The 21,014-nt window shown below is 44.9% G+C and overlaps 1 protein-coding gene across 1 annotated transcript in view; it reads right to left on the bottom strand.

Annotated features, from left to right (window-relative positions):
* The window catches only part of HEY1 (hes related family bHLH transcription factor with YRPW motif 1), a 25,166-nt gene extending 4,400 nt beyond the window's left edge, over positions 1-20,766 (bottom strand). Inside the window, exons 1-2 of the mRNA XM_029959296.1 lie at positions 20,489-20,766; positions 18,612-18,686 (exon numbers count right to left, since the gene is read on the bottom strand). Coding sequence (XP_029815156.1) covers positions 18,612-18,686; positions 20,489-20,766 — 353 coding nt within the window. The remainder of the gene's footprint in view (positions 1-18,611; positions 18,687-20,488) is intronic.
* Between the last annotated feature and the right edge of the window lie 248 nt (positions 20,767-21,014).

The raw sequence follows: 21,014 nt of genomic DNA, 5'->3' as shown, positions 1-21,014 counted from the left end.
GGATGGATGGAGGGATGGAGGGAGGGATGGATGGAGGGAGGGATGGATGGAGGGATGGACAGATGGATGGATGGAGGGATAGATGGATGGATGGATGGATGGAGGGAGGGATGGATGGATGGAGGGAGGGATGGAGGGATGGAGGGAGGGATGGAGGGATGGAGGGGTGGAGGGATGGAGGGATGGATGAACGGAGGGATGGAGGGAGGGATGGGTGAGGAGGGAGTGTCAGTCAGGGATGGCAGCAGGGCTGGGCAACCGAGGGGTGCGGGTGCTGTGCAGGTGGGCAGGGCCAGGCAGCAGCCTTAGGGCTCCTGCCAGCCCTCCCAGCAGGGCTCCCTGCAGCCCGAGCCCATGGAGGTGATTGCATACTGCAGAGGCTGATGTGGCTTCCAAGGGCATCCCTAAGGCAATGAAGCCCTGGGCAAGCTGCTTGAGGAGAATCACAGGATCACAGAATCACAGAACCAATTAGGTTGGAAAAGACCTCTTGTCAACCACCTTGGTAACTAGACCATGTCACTAAGTGCCACGTCCTGTGTTTTCTTAAACACCTCCAGGGATAATGACTCCACAATCTCCCCGGGCAGTCCACTCCAATGTTTTTGATATTCCAATACTTTTTCTGTTAAGAAGTTCCTCCTAATGTCCAACCTGAACCTCCCCTAGCACATCTTGAGACTTTGTCTTCTCATCCTGTTGCTTGTTGCCTGGTAGGAGAGGCCAAACCCTACCTGGCTACAACCTCCTTTCAGGTAGTTATAGAGAGTGATAAGGTCACCCTTGAGCCTTCTCTTCTCCAGGCTAAAAGAAGAAGGGGAAGCCTGGGCGAGACCAGCTTGCCCTCCATTGGAAAAAATAGTGAAATGGGTGGCTAAAGCCCAAAAGCTGGGGAGGCTTAAACTTGGGGGTTTTTAATTTGTTGGCAGTGCAAGGGAAATCAAGGCATCCCTCTTGCCTGTGCACTTCTAAACTGCAAATCTGCCACCCACATCCTCTCCTTGTTTACCCCCCAGCCCCCCACTCCCCTGTATTGTGGTGGTGGGCAGAAGCAGGGACAGTTTTTAAGATGAAAGCACTTGGCCTTTGCTGGTAAGGAGGGAGGGATGCCAGGAAAGGTCAGCACTGGATTCATGGTGTGCAGAGCTCTGGCTGGCATGCTTGCCATGAGTACATGCTGTTTTGCACTAAGCAGTCCTCCTCATTCTGCCAGCTTTTTTAGGCTGAGGTACAGGTGAAACGGGACAGGTGAAACGAGGGTATACTCTTTGAGGTGGTTTTGTAATAATTAAATTTTCATTTACATGGAGCCTTTCAACTAAGGCTCCTTTTCTAGGTTGATTCTTCTGCATTTCACAATCGGAGGGGTTGAAGGATAACCAAGACAAGCACAGTGTGAGAACAAAGAGTTGAAGAACCCAGGTTTTCCCATTCCAAGACCTTGGAATAGTTGCCTTCAACCTCCCACTGGTTTAGGTAAAAGTTACTGGCAGAGAGTTGCTCCATAATTCACGGATGATTTACAAAGCATGTCTGGTGGGAGGGAAATGGAAGTAGGGAAGAAGACAAAGGTAGTAAAAGAGCTGCAGTTAAGAAGATGGAAATAGTCCTGCAGCCACCTGTAAGTTGCTAACAGAAGGTGATAGAAATATTCTATTGCCACATTACATTTTTGATAGAGCTATCCTTTCTGCAGTACTTTAATTAAGCTTCTGTCAGCATTTCTATTGCATCCACCTTTCCAGCTTCTATATTTCTGTTGTGAAACATTTCTGCCTGCACCACTTGCCTTTACAGGACCAAAAGCCAGGTCAATGAAAGGTGCAGTGACATTTATGCCTTTTTGGCCTGCAGACTGAGTTCTTCCATCCAGGCATGTATATGCCTTCTTCCTGCTATGGAATAAAAAAAGCATGGCAAAAGAAGTTCTTTGGCATTAAGCATTGATTGCTTATGAGTAGAGGTCTGGCCACACAGGTTCCCAGCAGCTGGATGCTGGAGCTGCCCCCATTTTTAGCTCTGTGAACCTCTGGTGCCAGGCAGCCTCCAAAGAAGCCTTCTGAGCTTGTGTAGACAGTGACTTCTCCAAATAATTTACAGGAATGGGCAGGTAGAGTGTAGCTGGTCCTCTACACAGTGTGAGCAATTGCAGTTGCCTCTCAGCAGCCGTGGGAAGATAGGAAATGTTTGCCTGTGTGTGGTTTCAATCTTTCTATCCAGCACTAGGAGGAGCAGAGCAAAACCAGCTTTAAATTAGTCTTATGCTTTTCTGGTGCTGGGCATGAATTCATGGCATTGGTCTAATTGTTAATTGTGTCCCAAAGGGAAGTTTTATTAGCCCAAAATTGCCAACACGTTGAGATAGCACTGTCATGCATCTCTCTCACCAGACAGGCAGATGGGAGAGCAGCCCATTATTCACCAAAATCCAAGGAAATTAAAACAACGGTGCACAAGAAGGTGACACTTCTAAAAAGAGCTGAATTTCAGATGCCAGTGATACCTTTGCAGCAATGAACCTTAGGAGACGACAACCTTCTCTCCTGTCCCCTACACTGCCACAGTGCCTCCCTTCTCCCTGATTCACATCGCCATGCAAGCACCCTCTTGTCTTCTACATGCCCACCCCTTACAACATCCATGCCTCAGTCACCCCACCATCCAAACATTTCATCTCATACTCCTTCCTATCCTACACACCAGCACGCTTGCCTCACCCCCTCCCCTGCAGCTTTCCTGTTCCTTCCAGGTCTGGCATAACTCAGCATTTTCAGAGTCAGGCACTGCAGCCACATCTGGCCATCCCAGTGCTGGAAGCAGGAATGGCAGGACAGGGTAAAGTCGTCATGGCAAAGCAGAGACTCAGGATTGAGACATGTAGGAACTCTTGGTTGCGACTGTCTTTTAGAAGGGAGTGGTGCCACTTTCCGCCTGCATCCCCCATTTTTCTTTGTTGGATGCCCCCTACGGCAATTTTGGTGGTACTCAAAGTCCTGCTGAAAGGGAGTTGTTTATTGCTGCTGCAGGCTTCCCTCCAGCAGAGACCTGACACTGCTGACCCTTGCTCTAGTGTGTGTGCGCTAAATTAACTCCCATTCCCTTGCTTTAGGTCTTCTCTCCCAAGGGAGCAAGGGCTTTGAAGAGTAATCTTGTCAACCTGTCACCCCAAGTCCCGGAAACTCGCTGTTGCTATGGTTACTGTGCCCAATTCAACTGGTGGCTCTGGCACTCACATTGCAGCCAGGCAAGAACATCAGTGCCCCCCCTCTCCTCCCAAGTCCCTCTCCCTGAGTATATCCAGCTGCAACATCAGCTCTGCAAGAAAGAAGTTTCTGCTCCAAATCTTGTATTTTTCTTTACTTACTTTTGGCTGAATGTGTTGATTGTTGGTGCTGCTGACACAGGTCAAAACTAGTTATCACAGATCAAATGGAAGTGCTGGAGAAGTGAATGGGAGTGACATAAGAGGTTTTTAGACTCCTTGCATGATCTGTTAGCAGTACTATGACTGTAAATGCGTTTCCTAGGAGCTGAACACTAACATTCATGTCTGCACATCCCAGAGGCCCAGACACCCAGATAAGAAGTTAGGCGTGGGTGCTCTCTAAGCACACCAGCCCCCAGGTTCTGCCATGCAGATGCTGTGTGCCTTCGTGCTGGAGCCATTGCTGCAGAAGAAGAACACAAACATCACACATTCACATGCATTTGTAGTGATATCCAGGTCACCAAGATGATTCTCTCTTCAAGCTGGCCAAGGACAATTTTTACATTGAAGTCTTTACTGTAAGCAGAATGCCCCAGCTGCAATGCCTCTGCTGTAGCATAGGTTTCAGGTCTCATCTTTTGAAAGTAATGTATAGCTATGAATAAGCAAGACTAGCACTGCAGCATAGTAACAGCAGCAGTGCAGACAGATTTCTGTGCTGGATGGCTCCAAGCAATGCAGGTAGTACTTGCATTTACCTGATTAGACTTCAGCTCATCTCCAAAACCAGACCTGAGTCATGACTGTGTAAAAGGCTAATCTGTGAACACACATACAAACTGCTGACAGGCAAAGCTACTTCACATTCCATCAGCTCTCTAATTCAGGGGGGAACAGGCAGACTGGCTATTTTATCACCTGGTTTCCTTTCCAATCAATTCTACCTCTTTTATCTTTTTATGCAAGCCTCCCCCCGAGCTAAGGCTCTTACAGAGAGCAGCTTCTTCCATAGGTATCCCTTCCTCCATTCCCAAAGCACAGGCTGTCCTGTGCACTGAAGGACACTGAAAGACCCTACAGGAGGAATGACACCAGGTCATGTTAATTAATGGTTTTCTCATAATAGATGCAAAAGGCTGATTTGCCATGGCATAGTGTAGAAAATTCTGGTTTGATTTGCAGTCACCTTTGATCTTAATCACTGGAAGGTGGCAAGATGTCAGTATGTATAACAGTGCACCTCATATGCAAAATGTCACAAAAAGTCAGTAACATGTTATTGGCAGGACAGACTCTGTCAGCATTGCCAAATCTAGAGGAGACAATGGCCACAGAAGTGTGTCAGCTACTGACACTGTCCCACCAAGGTGACAATTTCACCATACCTGGGCTGTTTACTTATACTAGTGATCATTCCTCAGTATCACAGTACAGTTTGATCCAGACATCATGGAGTAAAATGATGCTTTTCTTTTTGCTGGCCTTTTTTTAACCAAACTCTCTGTAGTTTGCCAAAATAGTTTTCTTCTGTCCTACCATGCTTTTCTTACAACTGGGCTGAGGAATAATCATACAGAAACTCGCTCTGGTTTCCTGTTGTCAGAATCCACACAGTCCATCAAGGAACAGCCTGACTAGCTGTTTTTCCTGTGCAATTTTACAACTTCAGTGTTCTAAAAGTAGCATTCAAACCATGCTTTGTGTTTTACAGTAACGTATAGAAGTCCCTGCTCCAAAGAGTTTACAGTCTGAGACCTACTTTCAGTTTTCTGTGCTAATAAGATGCAGATTGAGAAAAATGTGTGTGTACTATTCATTCTTGATAGGAAGCATAGGATAGAGAACTACTCCCAGACCTTCTCTTCCACCATGCAAACTATTATTTAAAAGTATGCTCTTTCAAGGGTAAAACCTGGCTTTTTGGCAATTAGAAACAATAATTTCTTCCTGACAAATTTCCTTGAACTGAATGTCATTGTGAAAATAAAATGAAACTTGAGCATGCCACGTAGCCGTTGGTAAGTACAGTTTGGAATAAAGCTAATAGTCCATTGATTTTAAAGGTACCAGCTATGAAAAGGTTTGATGACCATTGAATAGATGAGTTAAATTAAAAACAATGGATATTACATATCTGACATGGTGAACGCTGACTCCTGGAAAAGTGTCTCTTTTTTTTTCTCTCAGATGATAAGTTGTATTCACCTCACATCTTTCTGCTGTAGGACTTACTAGACACTTGCTGTCCCACAGTGATCAGCCACCTGAGCAAAAGTTAGACCTGGGGAAGCAGCCACTCTTCATACACAAACACTCCCCAGCCACAGAGTGATGAACTGTGAGGGAATGTTTAGCATGTGTGACAAGAGTGAAAAACTGCCAGGGATTTTTAATTGCCACAAGGCAGTCGAGACTTTGGCTGAGGTTTCCTCATGGAGATCTTGGTGAAGTAGCCTGATTTGCCTACTTTAGATAATGACTAAGATTGATTGGTTTGAATATGAAACCTTATTCCAGAGAAGTCAGAGTATTTGGACATTGGATAATATGAAAATCAAATCCTATCATCAGTTGTCTCTTCCAGCATGTCACGGAATATCACGATAAAAGTAAACCACAGAAAAGAGGTGATACTCTGATTTTGCCAGAACAGAGTTAGATACTGTACCTACTTTTCATTAGGGAAATTTTTATGTTCTAAATAATCTACATGCATATCAGCATTTGATTTGAGCATTTTTGACTCCAAGCTGAGGGGTCATAAAGCAGCTAATTTTAAGATTCAAATTGATTTTGAAGTGCCATAAAAATACAATAATAAAATAGGAATGGCCTCCACTGACACTGAAGGCATTTTCCTGTGAGATGCCTTATTTCGGTCTTGCTCACAGTACTTGAAAACTGTATCATTCCTGTGGGTTTCAGAAGAGTCAAGACTTGTGGACCTTGCAGAGCTGACCAGTATAGCAGTGCAAAACCAGCTACAATGTTCTCTGAGTAGCCTTCAATTCATCTGCTTTTAAAGAAGAAAAACTATTCCAGGAGAAATAGTTTTCTTCCAAAATAGCACCCATCTGAAGATTTATTCCAGATAATCTCAGTTATATGGGAAGAGAAGCTATCCAAGCACATGCCAGGTCAGCTATAGCAGTACCTTCCCATGCATACCCAGGCCTCTCTTTTGATTCATACTGCTCTAGCTGTGATAAAAATCCCTTGTGTTTACTTGTCACAAAACCAAACTGTGGGGACATGCCTCTCAATAAATAACTGTCTAAGCACTGAGATGCCAGGATGATGAGCTCTGTATGAACACCTCCACGGTCACTATTAATGACGGTGCTCTAAAGCAAGTGCAAACAGTCACACGCTCTTAATGCTTAAACCACAGCAAATGTGTTTAATCCCACACAATAGCTCCCTTATACTATGTCTTAAAGCTGTGGTCGGCCAGGGAAGTGGCGACCACTTCTCACATATATAACGTATACCAAACATATTCAGTTTGGCAGGAAGACAAGAAGCTGGAAGTGTCACACTGGAGCCTAGCCCCCTGACAGCATGAGACATGTGCTTGTAAGCTGTCTCAAGGAGGATATTTGATTGCCCTCTTTCTTCTTCTGCCTCTCTCCCAACAAAAGTGGAGTGACCTCATCCATGACCTGGCAAGTGCTGAAATTCCCCAAACACATTTTTCTGTTGTGCCCCAACGCTGAACAAAAGGAAACGAAGCAGCCTCGATATACTTGAAGTATGGAATGAAAATAATAGCTAGTTCTTGCTTGTCCTGCAAACGCCTATCTTTACCTCCTCCCCAGCATGGTTTGCACTGCCTCCCACGCTTATCTGCTGTATTGTCAGCAGCTCTTTCGGATTTATACACTTATTTATTTATTTATGCCTTTATTTATTTATTTGGAGAAGGACAGAGTGGGAGTCAGGCGGGGGAAGAGGGGGGGTCTATGTAATTGCAGTTTACACTGCGTTCCCACGCTACTATTGTTTGTGGCTTTGTTTCCTATTCCCATCACGTGTGCTAATTAGTTGGAGCCGCTGGCTAGCTGGGAGGCGTGTGTCTGGAGTAAAAGCAGAAAGATCACTTCCTGGAGGGATCCAGGCAATCTGAACAATTCTTTGCTTTACTTTCAGCCTTCTCCCTCCCCCTGGCTTTACCACTCAGGGAAGAGAGAAGAAGTGCTGATTGTCAAACACTAGCCACTGGAGAGGCACAGATTTTCTCTTCTGAAAAGGAGCTACTCATAGAGTCAAAGAAAATTGGGCTGGAAAGAACATCTCATCTGTGTTTAACAAACCTGATTTTTTTTTCTTCACCAATTCCCCATGTCTTTCTGTTGTGGCTAAGAAGGTAAAAGCAGCACTTTTAAAAAATCCTCAGGTTATTTTAGCCTGCCCTTAGGAAGTGAGTCAGTTTTTTATGGCAGGGCTAAAGTTAGATCATGCCATGGCTTGCAAAACAAAATGAGACCCAGAGAGAGAGAGAAAATTGCCTGAGTCATGGCATTTGCTTATTAGTGCAGGCGTCAGACAGCAAGGCCAAGTCACATGGCAAGACCAAGTACCTGTGAATGGATCAAGCTTTAAACTCAACATTGGATTTGGTTTTGTTTGTTGTTGTTTTTTTCCCTTTTAGATCTCCAGTTAAATCCTCCTGCCTATAGCCCTGGTGCTTTTCAAATGCTGAGCTCACTAGACCCTCCTCAGATTGTGCAGGCAGCATGTAGCCCACACAGGCACCGAGTCGGAGCTGTGGGAGTTGTCAGGGTCTCACCGACCCCTGATGTCACATCAGCAGCCTTGGCTGAAACCCATCTTCTCATCCAGTCAGTAAGCCCTGGGGCCATGCTTCTTGGGCATTAATAGCCCTTGCCCTGCTAGTCTAGAGTGACCCTCTACGTTCTCCAGTTTCACATGCTCAGGAAAATAGTGGGGGGCTGAGAGCGTGTGAGCAAGAGGCAGTGCCACAGCTGCAGCAGGCAGGGGAGGGGGCTCTGGCAGCCAGGGACCCTCTGTAAGGAGAATTGGAGCTGCGGCTCTTCTCATTTCAACCATGGGCTTGAGTGCCCTAATGCCTGTGCTATTGTGGTCAGGCTCAGCGAAATGTGTTCAGGAGGAAGCAGGTCCTAACCTCTTACATGGAAGTGGGGCCGCCAAGTGCTCGCCCAGAAACAGGAGAGAGTCTAAGTCTGTGTTTAGGCACAAGCTTGTGAAAGCAGAGGTTTGCTGCTAATAACCATAGCCAGGCTCAGTGCAAGCATGGCCTGTGCATTCCTGTACAACTCCAGTACTTCTCTAAGGAGAAGCCCCAAAAAATAGCTAGAAAGAAGAAATTTAAACAGAAGAAATCTGTTCTGCTGTTGTGGAATTGCAGCTAGGCAAAAATGTTACTTTCCATCCTCCAGGAAATTCCAATATTTCTACACTTTTATTTTATTTTTACTTGGGTTACAGAGAATTGAAGTATCTTAAGACTGTTTGGTTTGGGGTTTTACTGTCCTTTCTGTGGGCAAAACAAGCCCTATGTTTCAGAAACAGTGAAACACTTCCCTGTGAGTCAGCTCAGCTTTAAAGGGTATCTCTTTAAGTGCCACTTTAATACTTGGATGTTGTCATTTATGTCATTCCCCAATCCTGTTCTTTATTAGAGACTGGGCCCCTTTTCTTGGTTACCTGTTTGATTATACCCTCTTCAGCTCAGGGTACAAGAGAATATTTTGAATTACTGAAAGTACAGACTGCCTGGCTGGTCCAGAGAAAAGCTGGATAACTTTCCTGCCACGGAAAAAAGTGTTTTACAGAGTCACTGTGCAAGGCTTCAGAGCTAGTGTCCTCATACCATCATGCACATCCTACTTTTTGCTCATAACCACTTTTGCCATTTACAAACACTTCACATACATGCAGTAGCTCCAATACCTTTGGTAGGTAAATTGGGAAAATATTTGAAGACTAGTTTTCAATGAGACAAGGAGCTAGAATTTCAGGAGAGATGATCAAGCAGCTGGTGACCCAGCCCTCTGCAGATGAGTAGGCACTTCTAGTGCTCCAGTGGGTCAGAAGGCACAGTCTGCCTTGGAGTCAGGTTCACCCACCCTCTGTGAATGTGAAGAAGCTTAACGAGGGGAAGACCTGCAGAGTCCACCCTCACCACAGCCTGCTTTATTCAAGAAACAGGTGGCCAGTGAGGAAGGCACCATATAGAAATATGGAGGGCATTTGCATGTACATCATTAACTTCATTATTTACATTAAATAACCCCTGACTTGGCTCCAGTTTTATATCTTTGCAAATAGTCCTGAGCAGTGTCTTGTCAGATCTTCCTTTTCGTGGTGGAAAGCATCCCTTTCCTTGTGAATGCCTACAGTATTACCGAGGGGAAAACTGGGCTTTAATATAGCACTGACAGTTGGTAGATTCTGTAGTTTTTGCACCTGTAGTCTTCCACTGAGTGTAAACATTATAATTTGTTTTTATTTATTTTTTTATAATACAACTCATAAACTATTTCAGCCACTGACCTCCCACAGAGATCACTAATCAGGCAGAATTGCACTGCAGGGAGTGGTGAGTGCTGTGTTCATATATCTTTTAAGGATATGTGAGGACCACCAGCATCTTTGCACAAGTAACCTAAACCAAAAAAAAATAATCCAGCAAAGCAACTGTGTGCACCATAACAATTACAAAGCTTCATCAGAACTCAATGTAGTTAATTATTTTTTAGTTCTTGCAACCCATTATTTATATTTAGAAATTAAAAAGCTCCAACAAGGACAAAAAAACCCCAGCCCATCAGTGAGTCATTCAAAAGCTCTCTTCTTTTTCCTGTTTTCTCACTGAATATGGAAAGCAGCTCATGACTTCTGTCCTGATATGTAAAGCCTATTTGAGACTGGTTTAGCTGCCTGAGGGAGCTTTACTCAGACTTCATGGCCACAGTTGTCTACAACAGCCACTGCAATGGAACAACAAAGGTCCACCTAAAGAGAGGTTTCTGGGTGCATTTGTCACGATAATTGCAAAAAGGTCTGTGAAGATGCCCACCCCACTTGGAACTACAAATTAAGCGAATGACCTCATTTCAACTTTCTTTCTGTGTGTGTTCTGGTACAGTATACTTGGTTACATACAAAAATTTTAAAAATGGTGCTCTTCCATGGGCAACAGAATTAATCAAACCTTGTTTCCTATGAAGTGATGCTCTACATCCTGACACTGGCCCAAAATCTGTACTTGCCAGTTTGCTCCATGGTGCCTCTACCTGCACCCACTGGCTGGCACATGGGCAGGAAGCAGACTATTGGGCATGAAGGCCTGGGCATGCTGACTATCCAGATCAACTCCTCTAGCACAGCCAATGGAGGATGACCAATTTAAGTCTCTTTTCTTCATCAGGTTTGCATAAAACCTGTAGGATCTTCATTAGTTTGAAGCTGCCATCAGTCAAAAGTGGTGGGTGCTAGCCAACAGGCTGCAGCATTTTTGAGTGGGGAGTGCCTGATCAATAGACACATAAACAGCAAACCAGATAAATGATATGGTTGCCGAAGCCTGGGTTGCCAAAGGAAACCCATTAAAAAAGAGCCTATTTCAAGTACTAAAAGGTTTCCCCATGAATTATGAGGAAGAAATTATTTCATTCCTTAAAGGTAGTAGTAGCAATGGTATTGCTGTAGACCTGATGGTCTAAATAAATGAGATGCAGCTGGTTTTTTGGAGCAGTGAATATCTTTAGATGTAAGGTTTGTGTACCCAGTTTATCCACTTTTTCAGTTTTATCGCCTGGTCTAGTAAAAGGTACTTGGTGGTTTTTTTTCAAACTTTGCCTCTCTTAAGGATTTGGAAGACACTTAGACACTGGAGTAATGGGCCTCAGAGTAAGTGCACAGATGAGATAATTAATCAGTCATTTGTAGATTGTTTCTGAGATAGAAGAGCTTTCATGCACTCTCTTAGAGAGTTCTCAGGTTTGTGATGACTGAAAATGGGGGGATGGTTTTAGTACTGCATTTACAGCTACAGGAATGTAGAGTCCACCTTTAACTTGAAAATATTTGCATAAAGCATTCAGGTTATATAAAGGAAACTGATTACTTTATACCAGCTGGATTACAGAAAGCCAATATTGACTTCAGGTTTTGGTTGTCAGCAAGATTTATTTTACTCAAGGTAAATATCGACTGTGGCACCACCAAGGCCAGTACTTACTTTGGAAGAATATCAATCTTATGGCTCAAAAATGGAAGTCGATATGTTCATTGTTATACTTTCTCATAAATGGCAGGGGGGGGGCTTTGGCTAATGGGAAACATATATATATATATATATATATATGCACACATAATTTAAGACAGTAGTTCTGATGCAGTGAAAAAAAAAGAAAATATGGAAAGACAGTTATTACTTTGGACCAGTAAAAGACAGAAGCTGCTGGAAGGAACCAGACATTTGGAATATTATAACTCCCAGGGACACCCTCCCTGCAGATACAGGTTGTTGACCTCTTGAAAAGTAAACAGCAAGAAACGTAAGTGGTAGCTGCCTTCAGGAATAGTATAACATATGGAACAAGAATTTCTGTTCCCAGCCTCCTTTGAACTGTCAGTTGATTTTGTCTTAATACTCTGTAAGCTCTATAAAATACAACACACCTACTCTGTCATGGGGTAAGTTTAGAAAGTCATTGAAACTGTGCTTCTTGGAGTCTTTGTCACTTATGGCTCTGTAAAAAACACAGTTCTAAACTTAAATCAAGAGGAAGACAGAGAGTCTGTTTGGGTTTGAGGCCACCAAAAAGTAAAATGCTCTATGTTGCTTTTCACTCTGTTGATGAAACTGCGGAGGAGGGCATTAAATCCATAACTGTTACGTTATCCGTAAAATCTCTCGACACATGCACATACGCTATGTTCCTTGAGACAACATACAGTATTTTTCCAGTTTAAGTGCAACAAGATTATAAAAATAGCCACTTTCCTGGTAATGCCAGAGATAGTTCTATTAATTACAGAGACAGACAAACAGTCCTCAGGATATCATGGAGCTGGAAGAAGAGGAGTGCTCCCCAGCACAGAGCCTAGATGTAACAGTGTGCAGGTAGTACTAACCACCAGTGAAGAACCAGGACAAGTCTATCAAGGACTATGGCTGGTTTCCCAGAGGCCTCATTCATGCCACCACATCGGTGCTGGTAGCAGGGCAAGTCTGACACAGGCCAGCTAAAATACACCTTCTTAGGTAAGAAGCTCACAGATTGATTCCTAGCCAGGTACACTTTGCAGCTGCTGGAGCTGAGACCTTCCTGAACTAGAGCTCATCCCCTTCCAGATGACACAGGTGTTGATGAAACCAGAACTGGGTCTCTAATGTGGAAATGTAGCCTTGACATGGACACGTCTTACAAGTGGTGTCGAAGATTACCTGTGAAGAGGATATACCAGCAAAAGAAAGCTGCACAGTGCTGGACTGCTTCTCACCTGCCAGCTGCATCAGGAGGCACAAGGAGCAGTGGGGTCACTTGCCAAGCCCACAAACGTGACAGGAGTCAGGTCTCTGCAGCAGGCCATTCGCTATCTCAAGAAAATCCTCAGCCGGTGGCCTACAGCTGGATTTGCCATCATCTTTTCTTGACGGCGATAACATTTGCCTTTCAAAAGCTCTACGGACTTAACAGCTGTTGTGGCAATTGCTGCAAAGATCCAAGCTGAGCTTGCTAGAAACACCAGCATCCTTTCTTCATCTGTTGGTTATATTTGTATGTGGTAGCCCTCCAAAATGTAGACAGCAAGGCTGAGAAAACTCATACTGTCTTTCTGTGCCTGTCCACTTCATCTGTTTAGCTGTGCTTACGGCAGTGCCAAGCACCCAACATTGGTGGGTTCCCATCTAGAAACTTTGTTGGGACTAGTGCTATGCCTGAGCAATGCCAGCTCTTCAGATAGCTTTCAGGGGACTCAAATAGTATAGAGGAGTTGCCCAAGTCATCCAACAGAAGTGGTAGCTTAGGTCACTTGCAATAAGTGACTCTCTAAATATCAGCCTATTATGAAATGATTTAATGAGATTAAGTTACTGTATGTTCACAAGATGACATTGGGGTAATATGATTGCTTCTGACCAGGCAACACATTGCTATTTTAATAACTTTTCTTATTCTTGTATTTTTATGGTTTGGTTTAGAAGGTGGAAGAAATTTTGGCTGTGGAATTTCTTGTGTTTGAAGTAATAGATGTGAATTTTTTCTCTCAATTCACATGAAAATAATTCAGTCCTGACTCATGCAAATGCCAAAGGAAACACAATGGGTTTGGAATAAGATACTTCCCCTGCATGACTGCCTAAAAATATTGTAGGAGGGAATCCTAGAAAGTAATGAACAGCAGTCATTTCATATGGCATCTACAAGGCATAGGGTTGTTTAGTTGTGACACAGAGGCATGTGGTCCTCAAGATGAAAAACATACTGAAAGTTCGTCTGAGAACAGCTCATCTCGTGAAAAGCGTTTGCTCTCAGATTGGCAAGAGGTTGAGTTTCAGCTCAGACAGTTGCTTGCATGTGTGTTCATCTTGATTGGCTGTAACTTATGCATCTCACCTTTTTTTCCATGTGGCCTTTTTCCTTTCACACAAAGTGGTGCTTCCAAGGGTGGGACACATCCAACCCCTTCCCACATGTCAGGCCTTCAGCCTCAGTCTTAAGGAAAACATGGGTTTTCCTGGTGGGCTCGTGCAAGGAGTAACCAGGCAATAATTGGGTCTCCTGAGAGGGTTTAACATGAAGAGATGAGGTTTGTGGCTTTCGCCAAGGCAAGGAGCCGAAGGAGGAAATGAAGGGGAACTCAGGAGGAATTCTCCTTAGCTTTCACCTCCTCTTCCAAGAAAGGCATAGTGATGCATTTTGGAAGAGATATTTGTTTCTGTTCCTGCCATTCAAATGTATTTCATTCCCTGTGTTTGTGTAGTTTCTCTGGCTTCTTTGGCTTTAGTGAAATCCCTTTTCTTGTTCAGATTCATAACATTTTTTATAACTGGCCGTGTGAGAGGTCTGGAACGCTGTCCGCCTCTTTGGGAAATAATTACTGTTTGTGTGGTCTAATAAATGGTCCCAGAGGGTTCAACATGAAATAGCCAGGGTCTACAGGAAAGAAAACTATGTGGAAACTCGTGCAGCCCCACTAATCTGAAAGGAACAAAACAAAGTTGTACCCTGGGGTAAGAACCAGTAGCAACTCGCTTAATTGCTACCATGTCAGCGTGTGAAACTACTACCTCCGCACAAGCTAATGCGAACCTGATGCGGTCAGATTTCTGATTAAGACCAGCTAAATATCACTTCAAACGAGCAGATAATCCCCTCGACAGATCTGCTGTGCAGCCAGGGCTGTGTTTGTTATCTGAGCCTGGTGAGGTGGCCGGTGCTGGGGGACACAGACGCCCCAGGGTGGACACCTTTAATGTATAATAGGTATAAATAGGGTGGCTGGTGCCTCTGAAGCCATGTCCCTCCCTCACCCACCTCACTTATCCTTCCCATAGATGAGAAACTCAGCCGGAGGGTGATAAGAGCAGAAGGCAGTCCCCTTGATTAGACCACAAACAACCCTCTGCATTTCAATCCTGTTTCCTTCCTTCCCCTAAGGTGTGCTTCAACGAGGGCACTTGGTCTCCGAAGTCCAGTAGTCTCCACCATGACCACGTGAGGAAGGACTGCAAATGCACGGGAGGAGACCATGTGCCGATCTGCTGCCCCAGATTTGGGCTCAGAAAGTCATAACTCAAAATCCTGCTTTATTCCAGCTGCACAGGCCCCAGCAGGGCCAGCCAGCCTATCCAGAGGCAGTGATGCCATGGCCAACATGATGCCTGTCTCCCGTTCATCAGGAGACAACATTCCCATGATGACTCTTCCTCAGATCTCTGCCCCAGCCCAGGCCATATGATGGCCTTGGTTTGAATTGTGAGAGCAGCTCATGAGCTGCTCCAGGAGCGAAGTCCTGACCCCAGTGTCCTGGCTGCAGTCCTGGAGCACTGCTCCCGGTGTGTGCCCAGACGTGATTATGCTGTCCAGCCCTGCAGTGCCTGCCCAGGCGCATATGAAGCCTGTGGTAAAGCCAGGAATAAAACTTGCCAGAAAGACCTCCCGGCAGTCCTGCACCTGCTTTAATCACTAGATTGCACTTCCTTTGCTTCACCCATTACACAAGATTTCTCCTTTTGGTATTTTCAGTGGGACACTCTCCAGTTTCCAGTGGGTTTTGGACATGGTAAATAATAAGGCTGCTGTTTGTTTCTTTTAGGTGTACGTGAATGCTTTCAGATACAAATTCCTGTTGTCTTTTTTTTAATAGGAATCAAAATTCAAAAGTGTGGAAAGTTTTTTTATAATGTTTTCAATGCTCCCGTAAAATCTTTCTTCCTGTAATTAAATCCATAGAAAAATTTATGAGACAGTGACACAGTAGCTCCCATCTTACACAGTGCAGACACTGAAGGAGAGCTCCCACAGGCACTTGGTGGTGCACCAGGTAACTTTTGGTACATGACAGAGGTGTCCTCATTCATCGCCAGGGCAGATGCTATGAAGACATTGGGTAAGGTGCAACAATGTGTTTTCTGTGCATTCTGTGCACTTCTGTTTTATGTGCGTTCTGCGTACACTGTATCTTTTAAAGAGAACTATTATTGTTTTATCTGAAAATACTGAGACTTTCATTATTAGCTTTCATACAAGGAAACTCTGTTTTTGAAGGGAGTACCAAGCAGGTTGTTAGGAGGAAAGCGACAATGAAAGAAGAGAGAACGGCTATCTGAGGTTGATCTGAGAAGCTTTAAGTAGATGAGGGCAAAAGTACCCAGCTTTTTCAGGTCTGTCAGGGTCCTGTGTGTACATCCAAAACAGCACCCCTTGTTTGGGTGGTATATGCAGATAGAAAAACAGGGCATTTATCTTCTGTGGTCAGACAACATACTGAACAACTTGTAGATAACACATGTTGAGGACTACAGGCCATTGTGTTGTTGTCAGCAGCAGAGGAGCTGGCCCACACTTACAGCTACCCTGTAGATGGTCTCTGAAGGTCAAGGCAGGTTAAACAGTTCATGGAGTGTGAATTTGCAAATGTCACAGGATCATGGAATCATGGAATCACAGAATGGTGTGGGTTGGAAGGGATCTTAAAGATACCTATTTTCAACCTCTGTCATGGGCAGGGAACCTTCCACTTAGATCAAGTTGCTCAGAGCTCCATTCAACCTGGCCTTGATCACTTCCAAGGGTGGGGCATCCACAGCTTCTCTGAACAACCTGTTCCAGTGCCTCATCATCCTTGGTAAGGTGTTTCATTGATAACCTCCTCCCCACCATTACTCTTTCCTCCCCACCATCCACTTTCCTCCATCAGGAGCCTACCAGCTCTGACAGGCATACCATCCCATTTCTGCAGCATCTCTATTTGCCCATCCAGGAAACAACATCCTACTCTGAAACTCTATAATGCACACTGGCTAATCTCACTCACCCAGCAAGACAGTGCCGATAACAGAGTAGACATCAAAGGGCAGAATCCCCTGATTTGCACTGTCTGGCCATAAATTAACTGAACTCTACCCCCAGCACCCCATCCCTATGACCTCTGAGGTGCTATATTTACCAGGGCACTCTGTGTGCTAAGTCAATGTGGAAATTGGGTTAGTCATACTTTCCTGGAAGTGTGATCTTGCCCTGCTTGGCTGCAAACCATGAGCTTCCCCAGCGCCACAAGCACTTTCAAAACTGAATGCTTTTCCAGTGGAAAGCCTTCCTGCTCCATTGTGAAGCAGGATCGAAACGATTTGCATTGGGAGCCAGCAGGAATTCAGGTTGAAAAAAAAAAAAGAAAAGAAAGGGGTGTGCTGAGGTGGCTGTATCAATGTGTTTCACACGGAGGTTTGCTTTCAGCTCAGAAAGGGATCAGTGGTTATGTGAGATAGGAGAGTCCTGCTGAGAAATCACAGTTGTGGATTGTTCCCTGGGTGAACTGTTGCATCTCTCATGAAAACTGGAGCAGCCCCAACAGAAAATGTAATCCTTGATCCTTAACATGTTGTGAGAAGGAAAAGAGAAATTATATTGCAAACAGGCAGTAAACAAGGAGAAAAGTTACCTCTTCCACATAAATGAAGCACTAGGATCTCATCAAGACACAATAAATTCAACTTATCTGGAGGACAACATCATCCTACTTCTTGATATTCCAATTTTATGGGTCTTTCTGAAGTTAAAAGGATAAGTTTTGGAGGACCCCTGACACTAAGCAGACTCCAAACTGAATTCTTAAAAATGTTGGCAAGTTCATAATCTAGGAAAGACTTGTAACAATTTCTTTAATAGCAATTTTATTTAAATTATGTTTTAGAGTAAATTAATTAAAACATCAAAACTGAATTGTATTTCAATGACTTTGATACAGCATACTCATTTCAAACTTCCAGTAAATTGAAGTACTTCTCTCTCCAAAATCCTCTCCAGGAAAGAGTTCTGCCTTGAGGAATTGTTGTTTGTTGCTACACAAAGGCTCCACAGAAAGGTCCTGATGGCCAGAATTTCTGGTTTTACACTGATTCAGTCCTGATAGCACTGGAATTTCAAAGCTATTTCTGTTGTAAGCCTTGACCATTCTCTGCAGAACTTCAAATGGATCCCATGCTGCTTCCTGCCCTGACATGCTGCATCAGCGCCTTCTCACCCAAAGGCCAAAACCTGCCAAGATGTCTGAGGCTCCAATGCATCTGTAGCTCTGATTTCGTACCTTATTCAATGGTTACCTCTCATAAAGACCATGAAAAAGGCTCATAAAGCCATGAAAAGTTTTCAGACAATTAAACTTGCACAGTGTAAAAGCCTCATAGTCTTTGTTGTTTTGTACAAGAAAATATCTTCTGTAATGCTCTGCTGCCAAATGGCAGATTCTTCTAAAGAATTCATTTCTCTCTTTTTAGGACGACAAACTTCTTAGCAATATCTCCAAGGAGGTGGAAGCAATTCCTCTCTGCCCTGCAGCTCCTTCACAGGGATGAATTGACCACCACTGTAGGGTTACCCCGAGTGACAGCAGCAGGGACCAGAATCAGTGAGTTATACAAGTGAGCTGTGACAAAACCCAAATCAATCAATAAGCTGGAGAAGCACCTCCTCTCCTTCTTGGGATCAAGGCTTTTGAGTAATGTAGCACTGAACAAGGTTTTCCAGTCCTATGGGGTCAACCTGAAAGAGTAATGTCTTCCCTTCTGGGAGTCTCAGGCTGAGCTGGGAGGCTGCAACAAGAAACCTCTACGTGCAAGAAGAAACATCTTCACCCAGTTAGTGCCAGTGGAGGAGGCCTGGCTGTTGGCCAAAGAGTGGGGTACCTGGATCCTATCACTAACACAGGCTGTGTCAGCTTCACCAGAAAGTTGGGTTGATCTCCTCCAGCAAAGTTAGGCCTGGAAAAATTACAAGATCAGTCAGTGATCCGGTTAATGAAAGCACAGCTGTGCCCGTGGCAGCTACTGGAGATTAAAGGCAGAGAATGAGGGGATGCTGCCCCACACATCTTTCCAGGTCCCATTTTATAAGGGTAATAGAGTGTGAATATCAAAATGTCAGGAATCTGGGGTCTGCTGTCTTCCAACAGCTGCTGGAACAATCCTTACACTCTTTATAGAAGTGAACAAACTCTAAACAACTAAGAAATCCATGTGGGGATGAGGCTTACAAGCAGTCAGGGCTCAAATCTCCCCTTATACAGAAACCTCTTACAGAAAGAGACATAAAGATCTGTCCATCGTCATGTGAAGAAGACCTTACCCAGCCTGTGAGTAAGGGGACTGAGAAGAAGATGCACTGGAGGGGACACTTTCCTTGCAGAGTCAGCCAGGCTCTGACATGAGATTTAATGTCCCGTGAAGCTAAGCAGTGTCAGGTTGTCTGTGAACCTGGAGTAGCAAACCTCTGTGTAAATCTCCGGACTTACTCTACCTGACCTATGTCTATACTCTTAAATAAACAGGCCAGGGCTCATGAGGCCAAGTGGCATGACACAGCTTATATACACACAGCTGAAGTTTCTTTCCCCTCAAAAGAGAGTGGCCTTATCCGTTCTGCATATCGGAAACTGGACTAAAACCATGCTGGAGAGCAACCAGACAACCTGGATAAGCATGGAAGAATGGCCAAGCCCACTGCCAGCCAGCCTGAAATCGTGGTGCCAAAGCACATCCTGCTGTGAACCAGATTTCCAAGGCTGGTCTGGCTGCCACTGATACAGATGAAGCAGTTGCTACTCAAAGTGTTTATCATCCCTCCATCCCACTCACTTCGGCAGTTCTGCCACAATAGCTGTGGGAATTATTTACCAAGGCCAGTCAGCCAAACCTGTCTGAGTTTGAATGATTTTGGTAGAAGGTTCTTCAAGCACCTGGGTCAGTCAGAGGTGAAGATTAAGGACTGATTTTCTGATTAGCTCTGATGCCTGAAGGAGGTGAAACGACCTGAAGCTGGGGAACTCTCCCTCTGACTGATGCGCAGGCAGGGAATGGTGGCCTCTGTGCACCTTTCACATCGAGCACAAGCCATTCACTGCTCGCTTCAGTTTGCAGCTCAGTATGACAAAATGTGACAGTGCCAGGGTTCTGCCTGTACTGGCAGCATTCTACCAGTGAAGAGGGTAGGCCTCCAATTTGGTTTATAAATCCCTGGGAAAAGCAGGAGAAAAAATGCTTCTGGTTTTTACATTGCAGGGCCACTCACTACAAATCATAGTACATCTGTACATCTTTTCGAGTTCAGGACCCACAGCTTCATGAGCTTGACCACAGGCTCTCCCTGCTGCCAGCCACTCTGGTTTTCAGCCAAGCTGCACAGATCAGCCTTGCAAAGTCTCTAACACTTCGAGAGCAGAAAAGCATAGGTCTGATCCTGCCCATAGCTGGGGGCAAACAGCCCTCTGGATCTGTGGAGTCTGCGGAGCCCCAGCTCCTATGTCAGGCACTGTCTCACTCTTTGGTTTGAGTTTTATTTGTGAGAATTAGCCTGGAGGTTGAGAAATTACAAATGGACTGCAGTAGAGTTTGGGCAGTAGAGTTGGTCAGAAAGAGGATTATGCAAAGCAAGAGACACTGGAAAATCCAATAAAAAGTGGCTGTTCTGAAAAGTGGGTTGCATAATAAAAATAACAATTTTTAAAAAATCAAAATCAAACAAAAACCTAGTCTGTGGATAGGAGCCTTTATGGTCATTTTCTGACCCTTGCTCACCCAGCCCTCGGGGAGCTGTGCAAACACAGGCGATTAAAAGGGAGACGAGGAGGCTCGCTCTTCCACAGCAGAGCAAAAGTCGCCGCAGCGGTTCCTCTGGCGGTGGGGTTACATCGGGCGATGGAGGAGTGGCTGGCGAGGAGGGGTGGCAAGCAAAGAGGGCTAGCTGGCGAAGAAGAGTGGCTGGCAAGGAGGGGTGGTGGGCAGGAGGGGTGGCTGGTGAAGAGGGGTGGCTGTCGATGCGATGGCCCCACAGAAGCCCACGCATTGTGCGCGGCACGGCGAGCCGGCGCTTTGGTGCCAGCCAAGAAAACAAATGCCTTCCCGCTGTCTCCTGGAAATGCTTCCACCGCTCCTGCTGGGCTCGTTCATTTCAAAGCCCGCTGACTTTTTGCCCTTTCTAATAGAGCTTAAAATGTTTCTGTTTTCCAGCCTCCCCCCGCCCCGGCCCTGGGCTCGGAGGCACTAATGCCGCAGGTCTGTGAGATGCCAGGGTAGTGTATGGCAAATCAAAAG

The sequence above is a fragment of the Manacus vitellinus genome, unplaced genomic scaffold (assembly GCF_001715985.3).
Source record: "Manacus vitellinus isolate BGI_N305 unplaced genomic scaffold, ASM171598v3 scaffold_1_pilon, whole genome shotgun sequence".
Lineage (NCBI taxonomy): Eukaryota > Metazoa > Chordata > Aves > Passeriformes > Pipridae > Manacus > Manacus vitellinus.
Note: the sequence above shows the minus strand (reverse complement) of the source record. Positions and strands in the feature narration are given on the sequence as shown.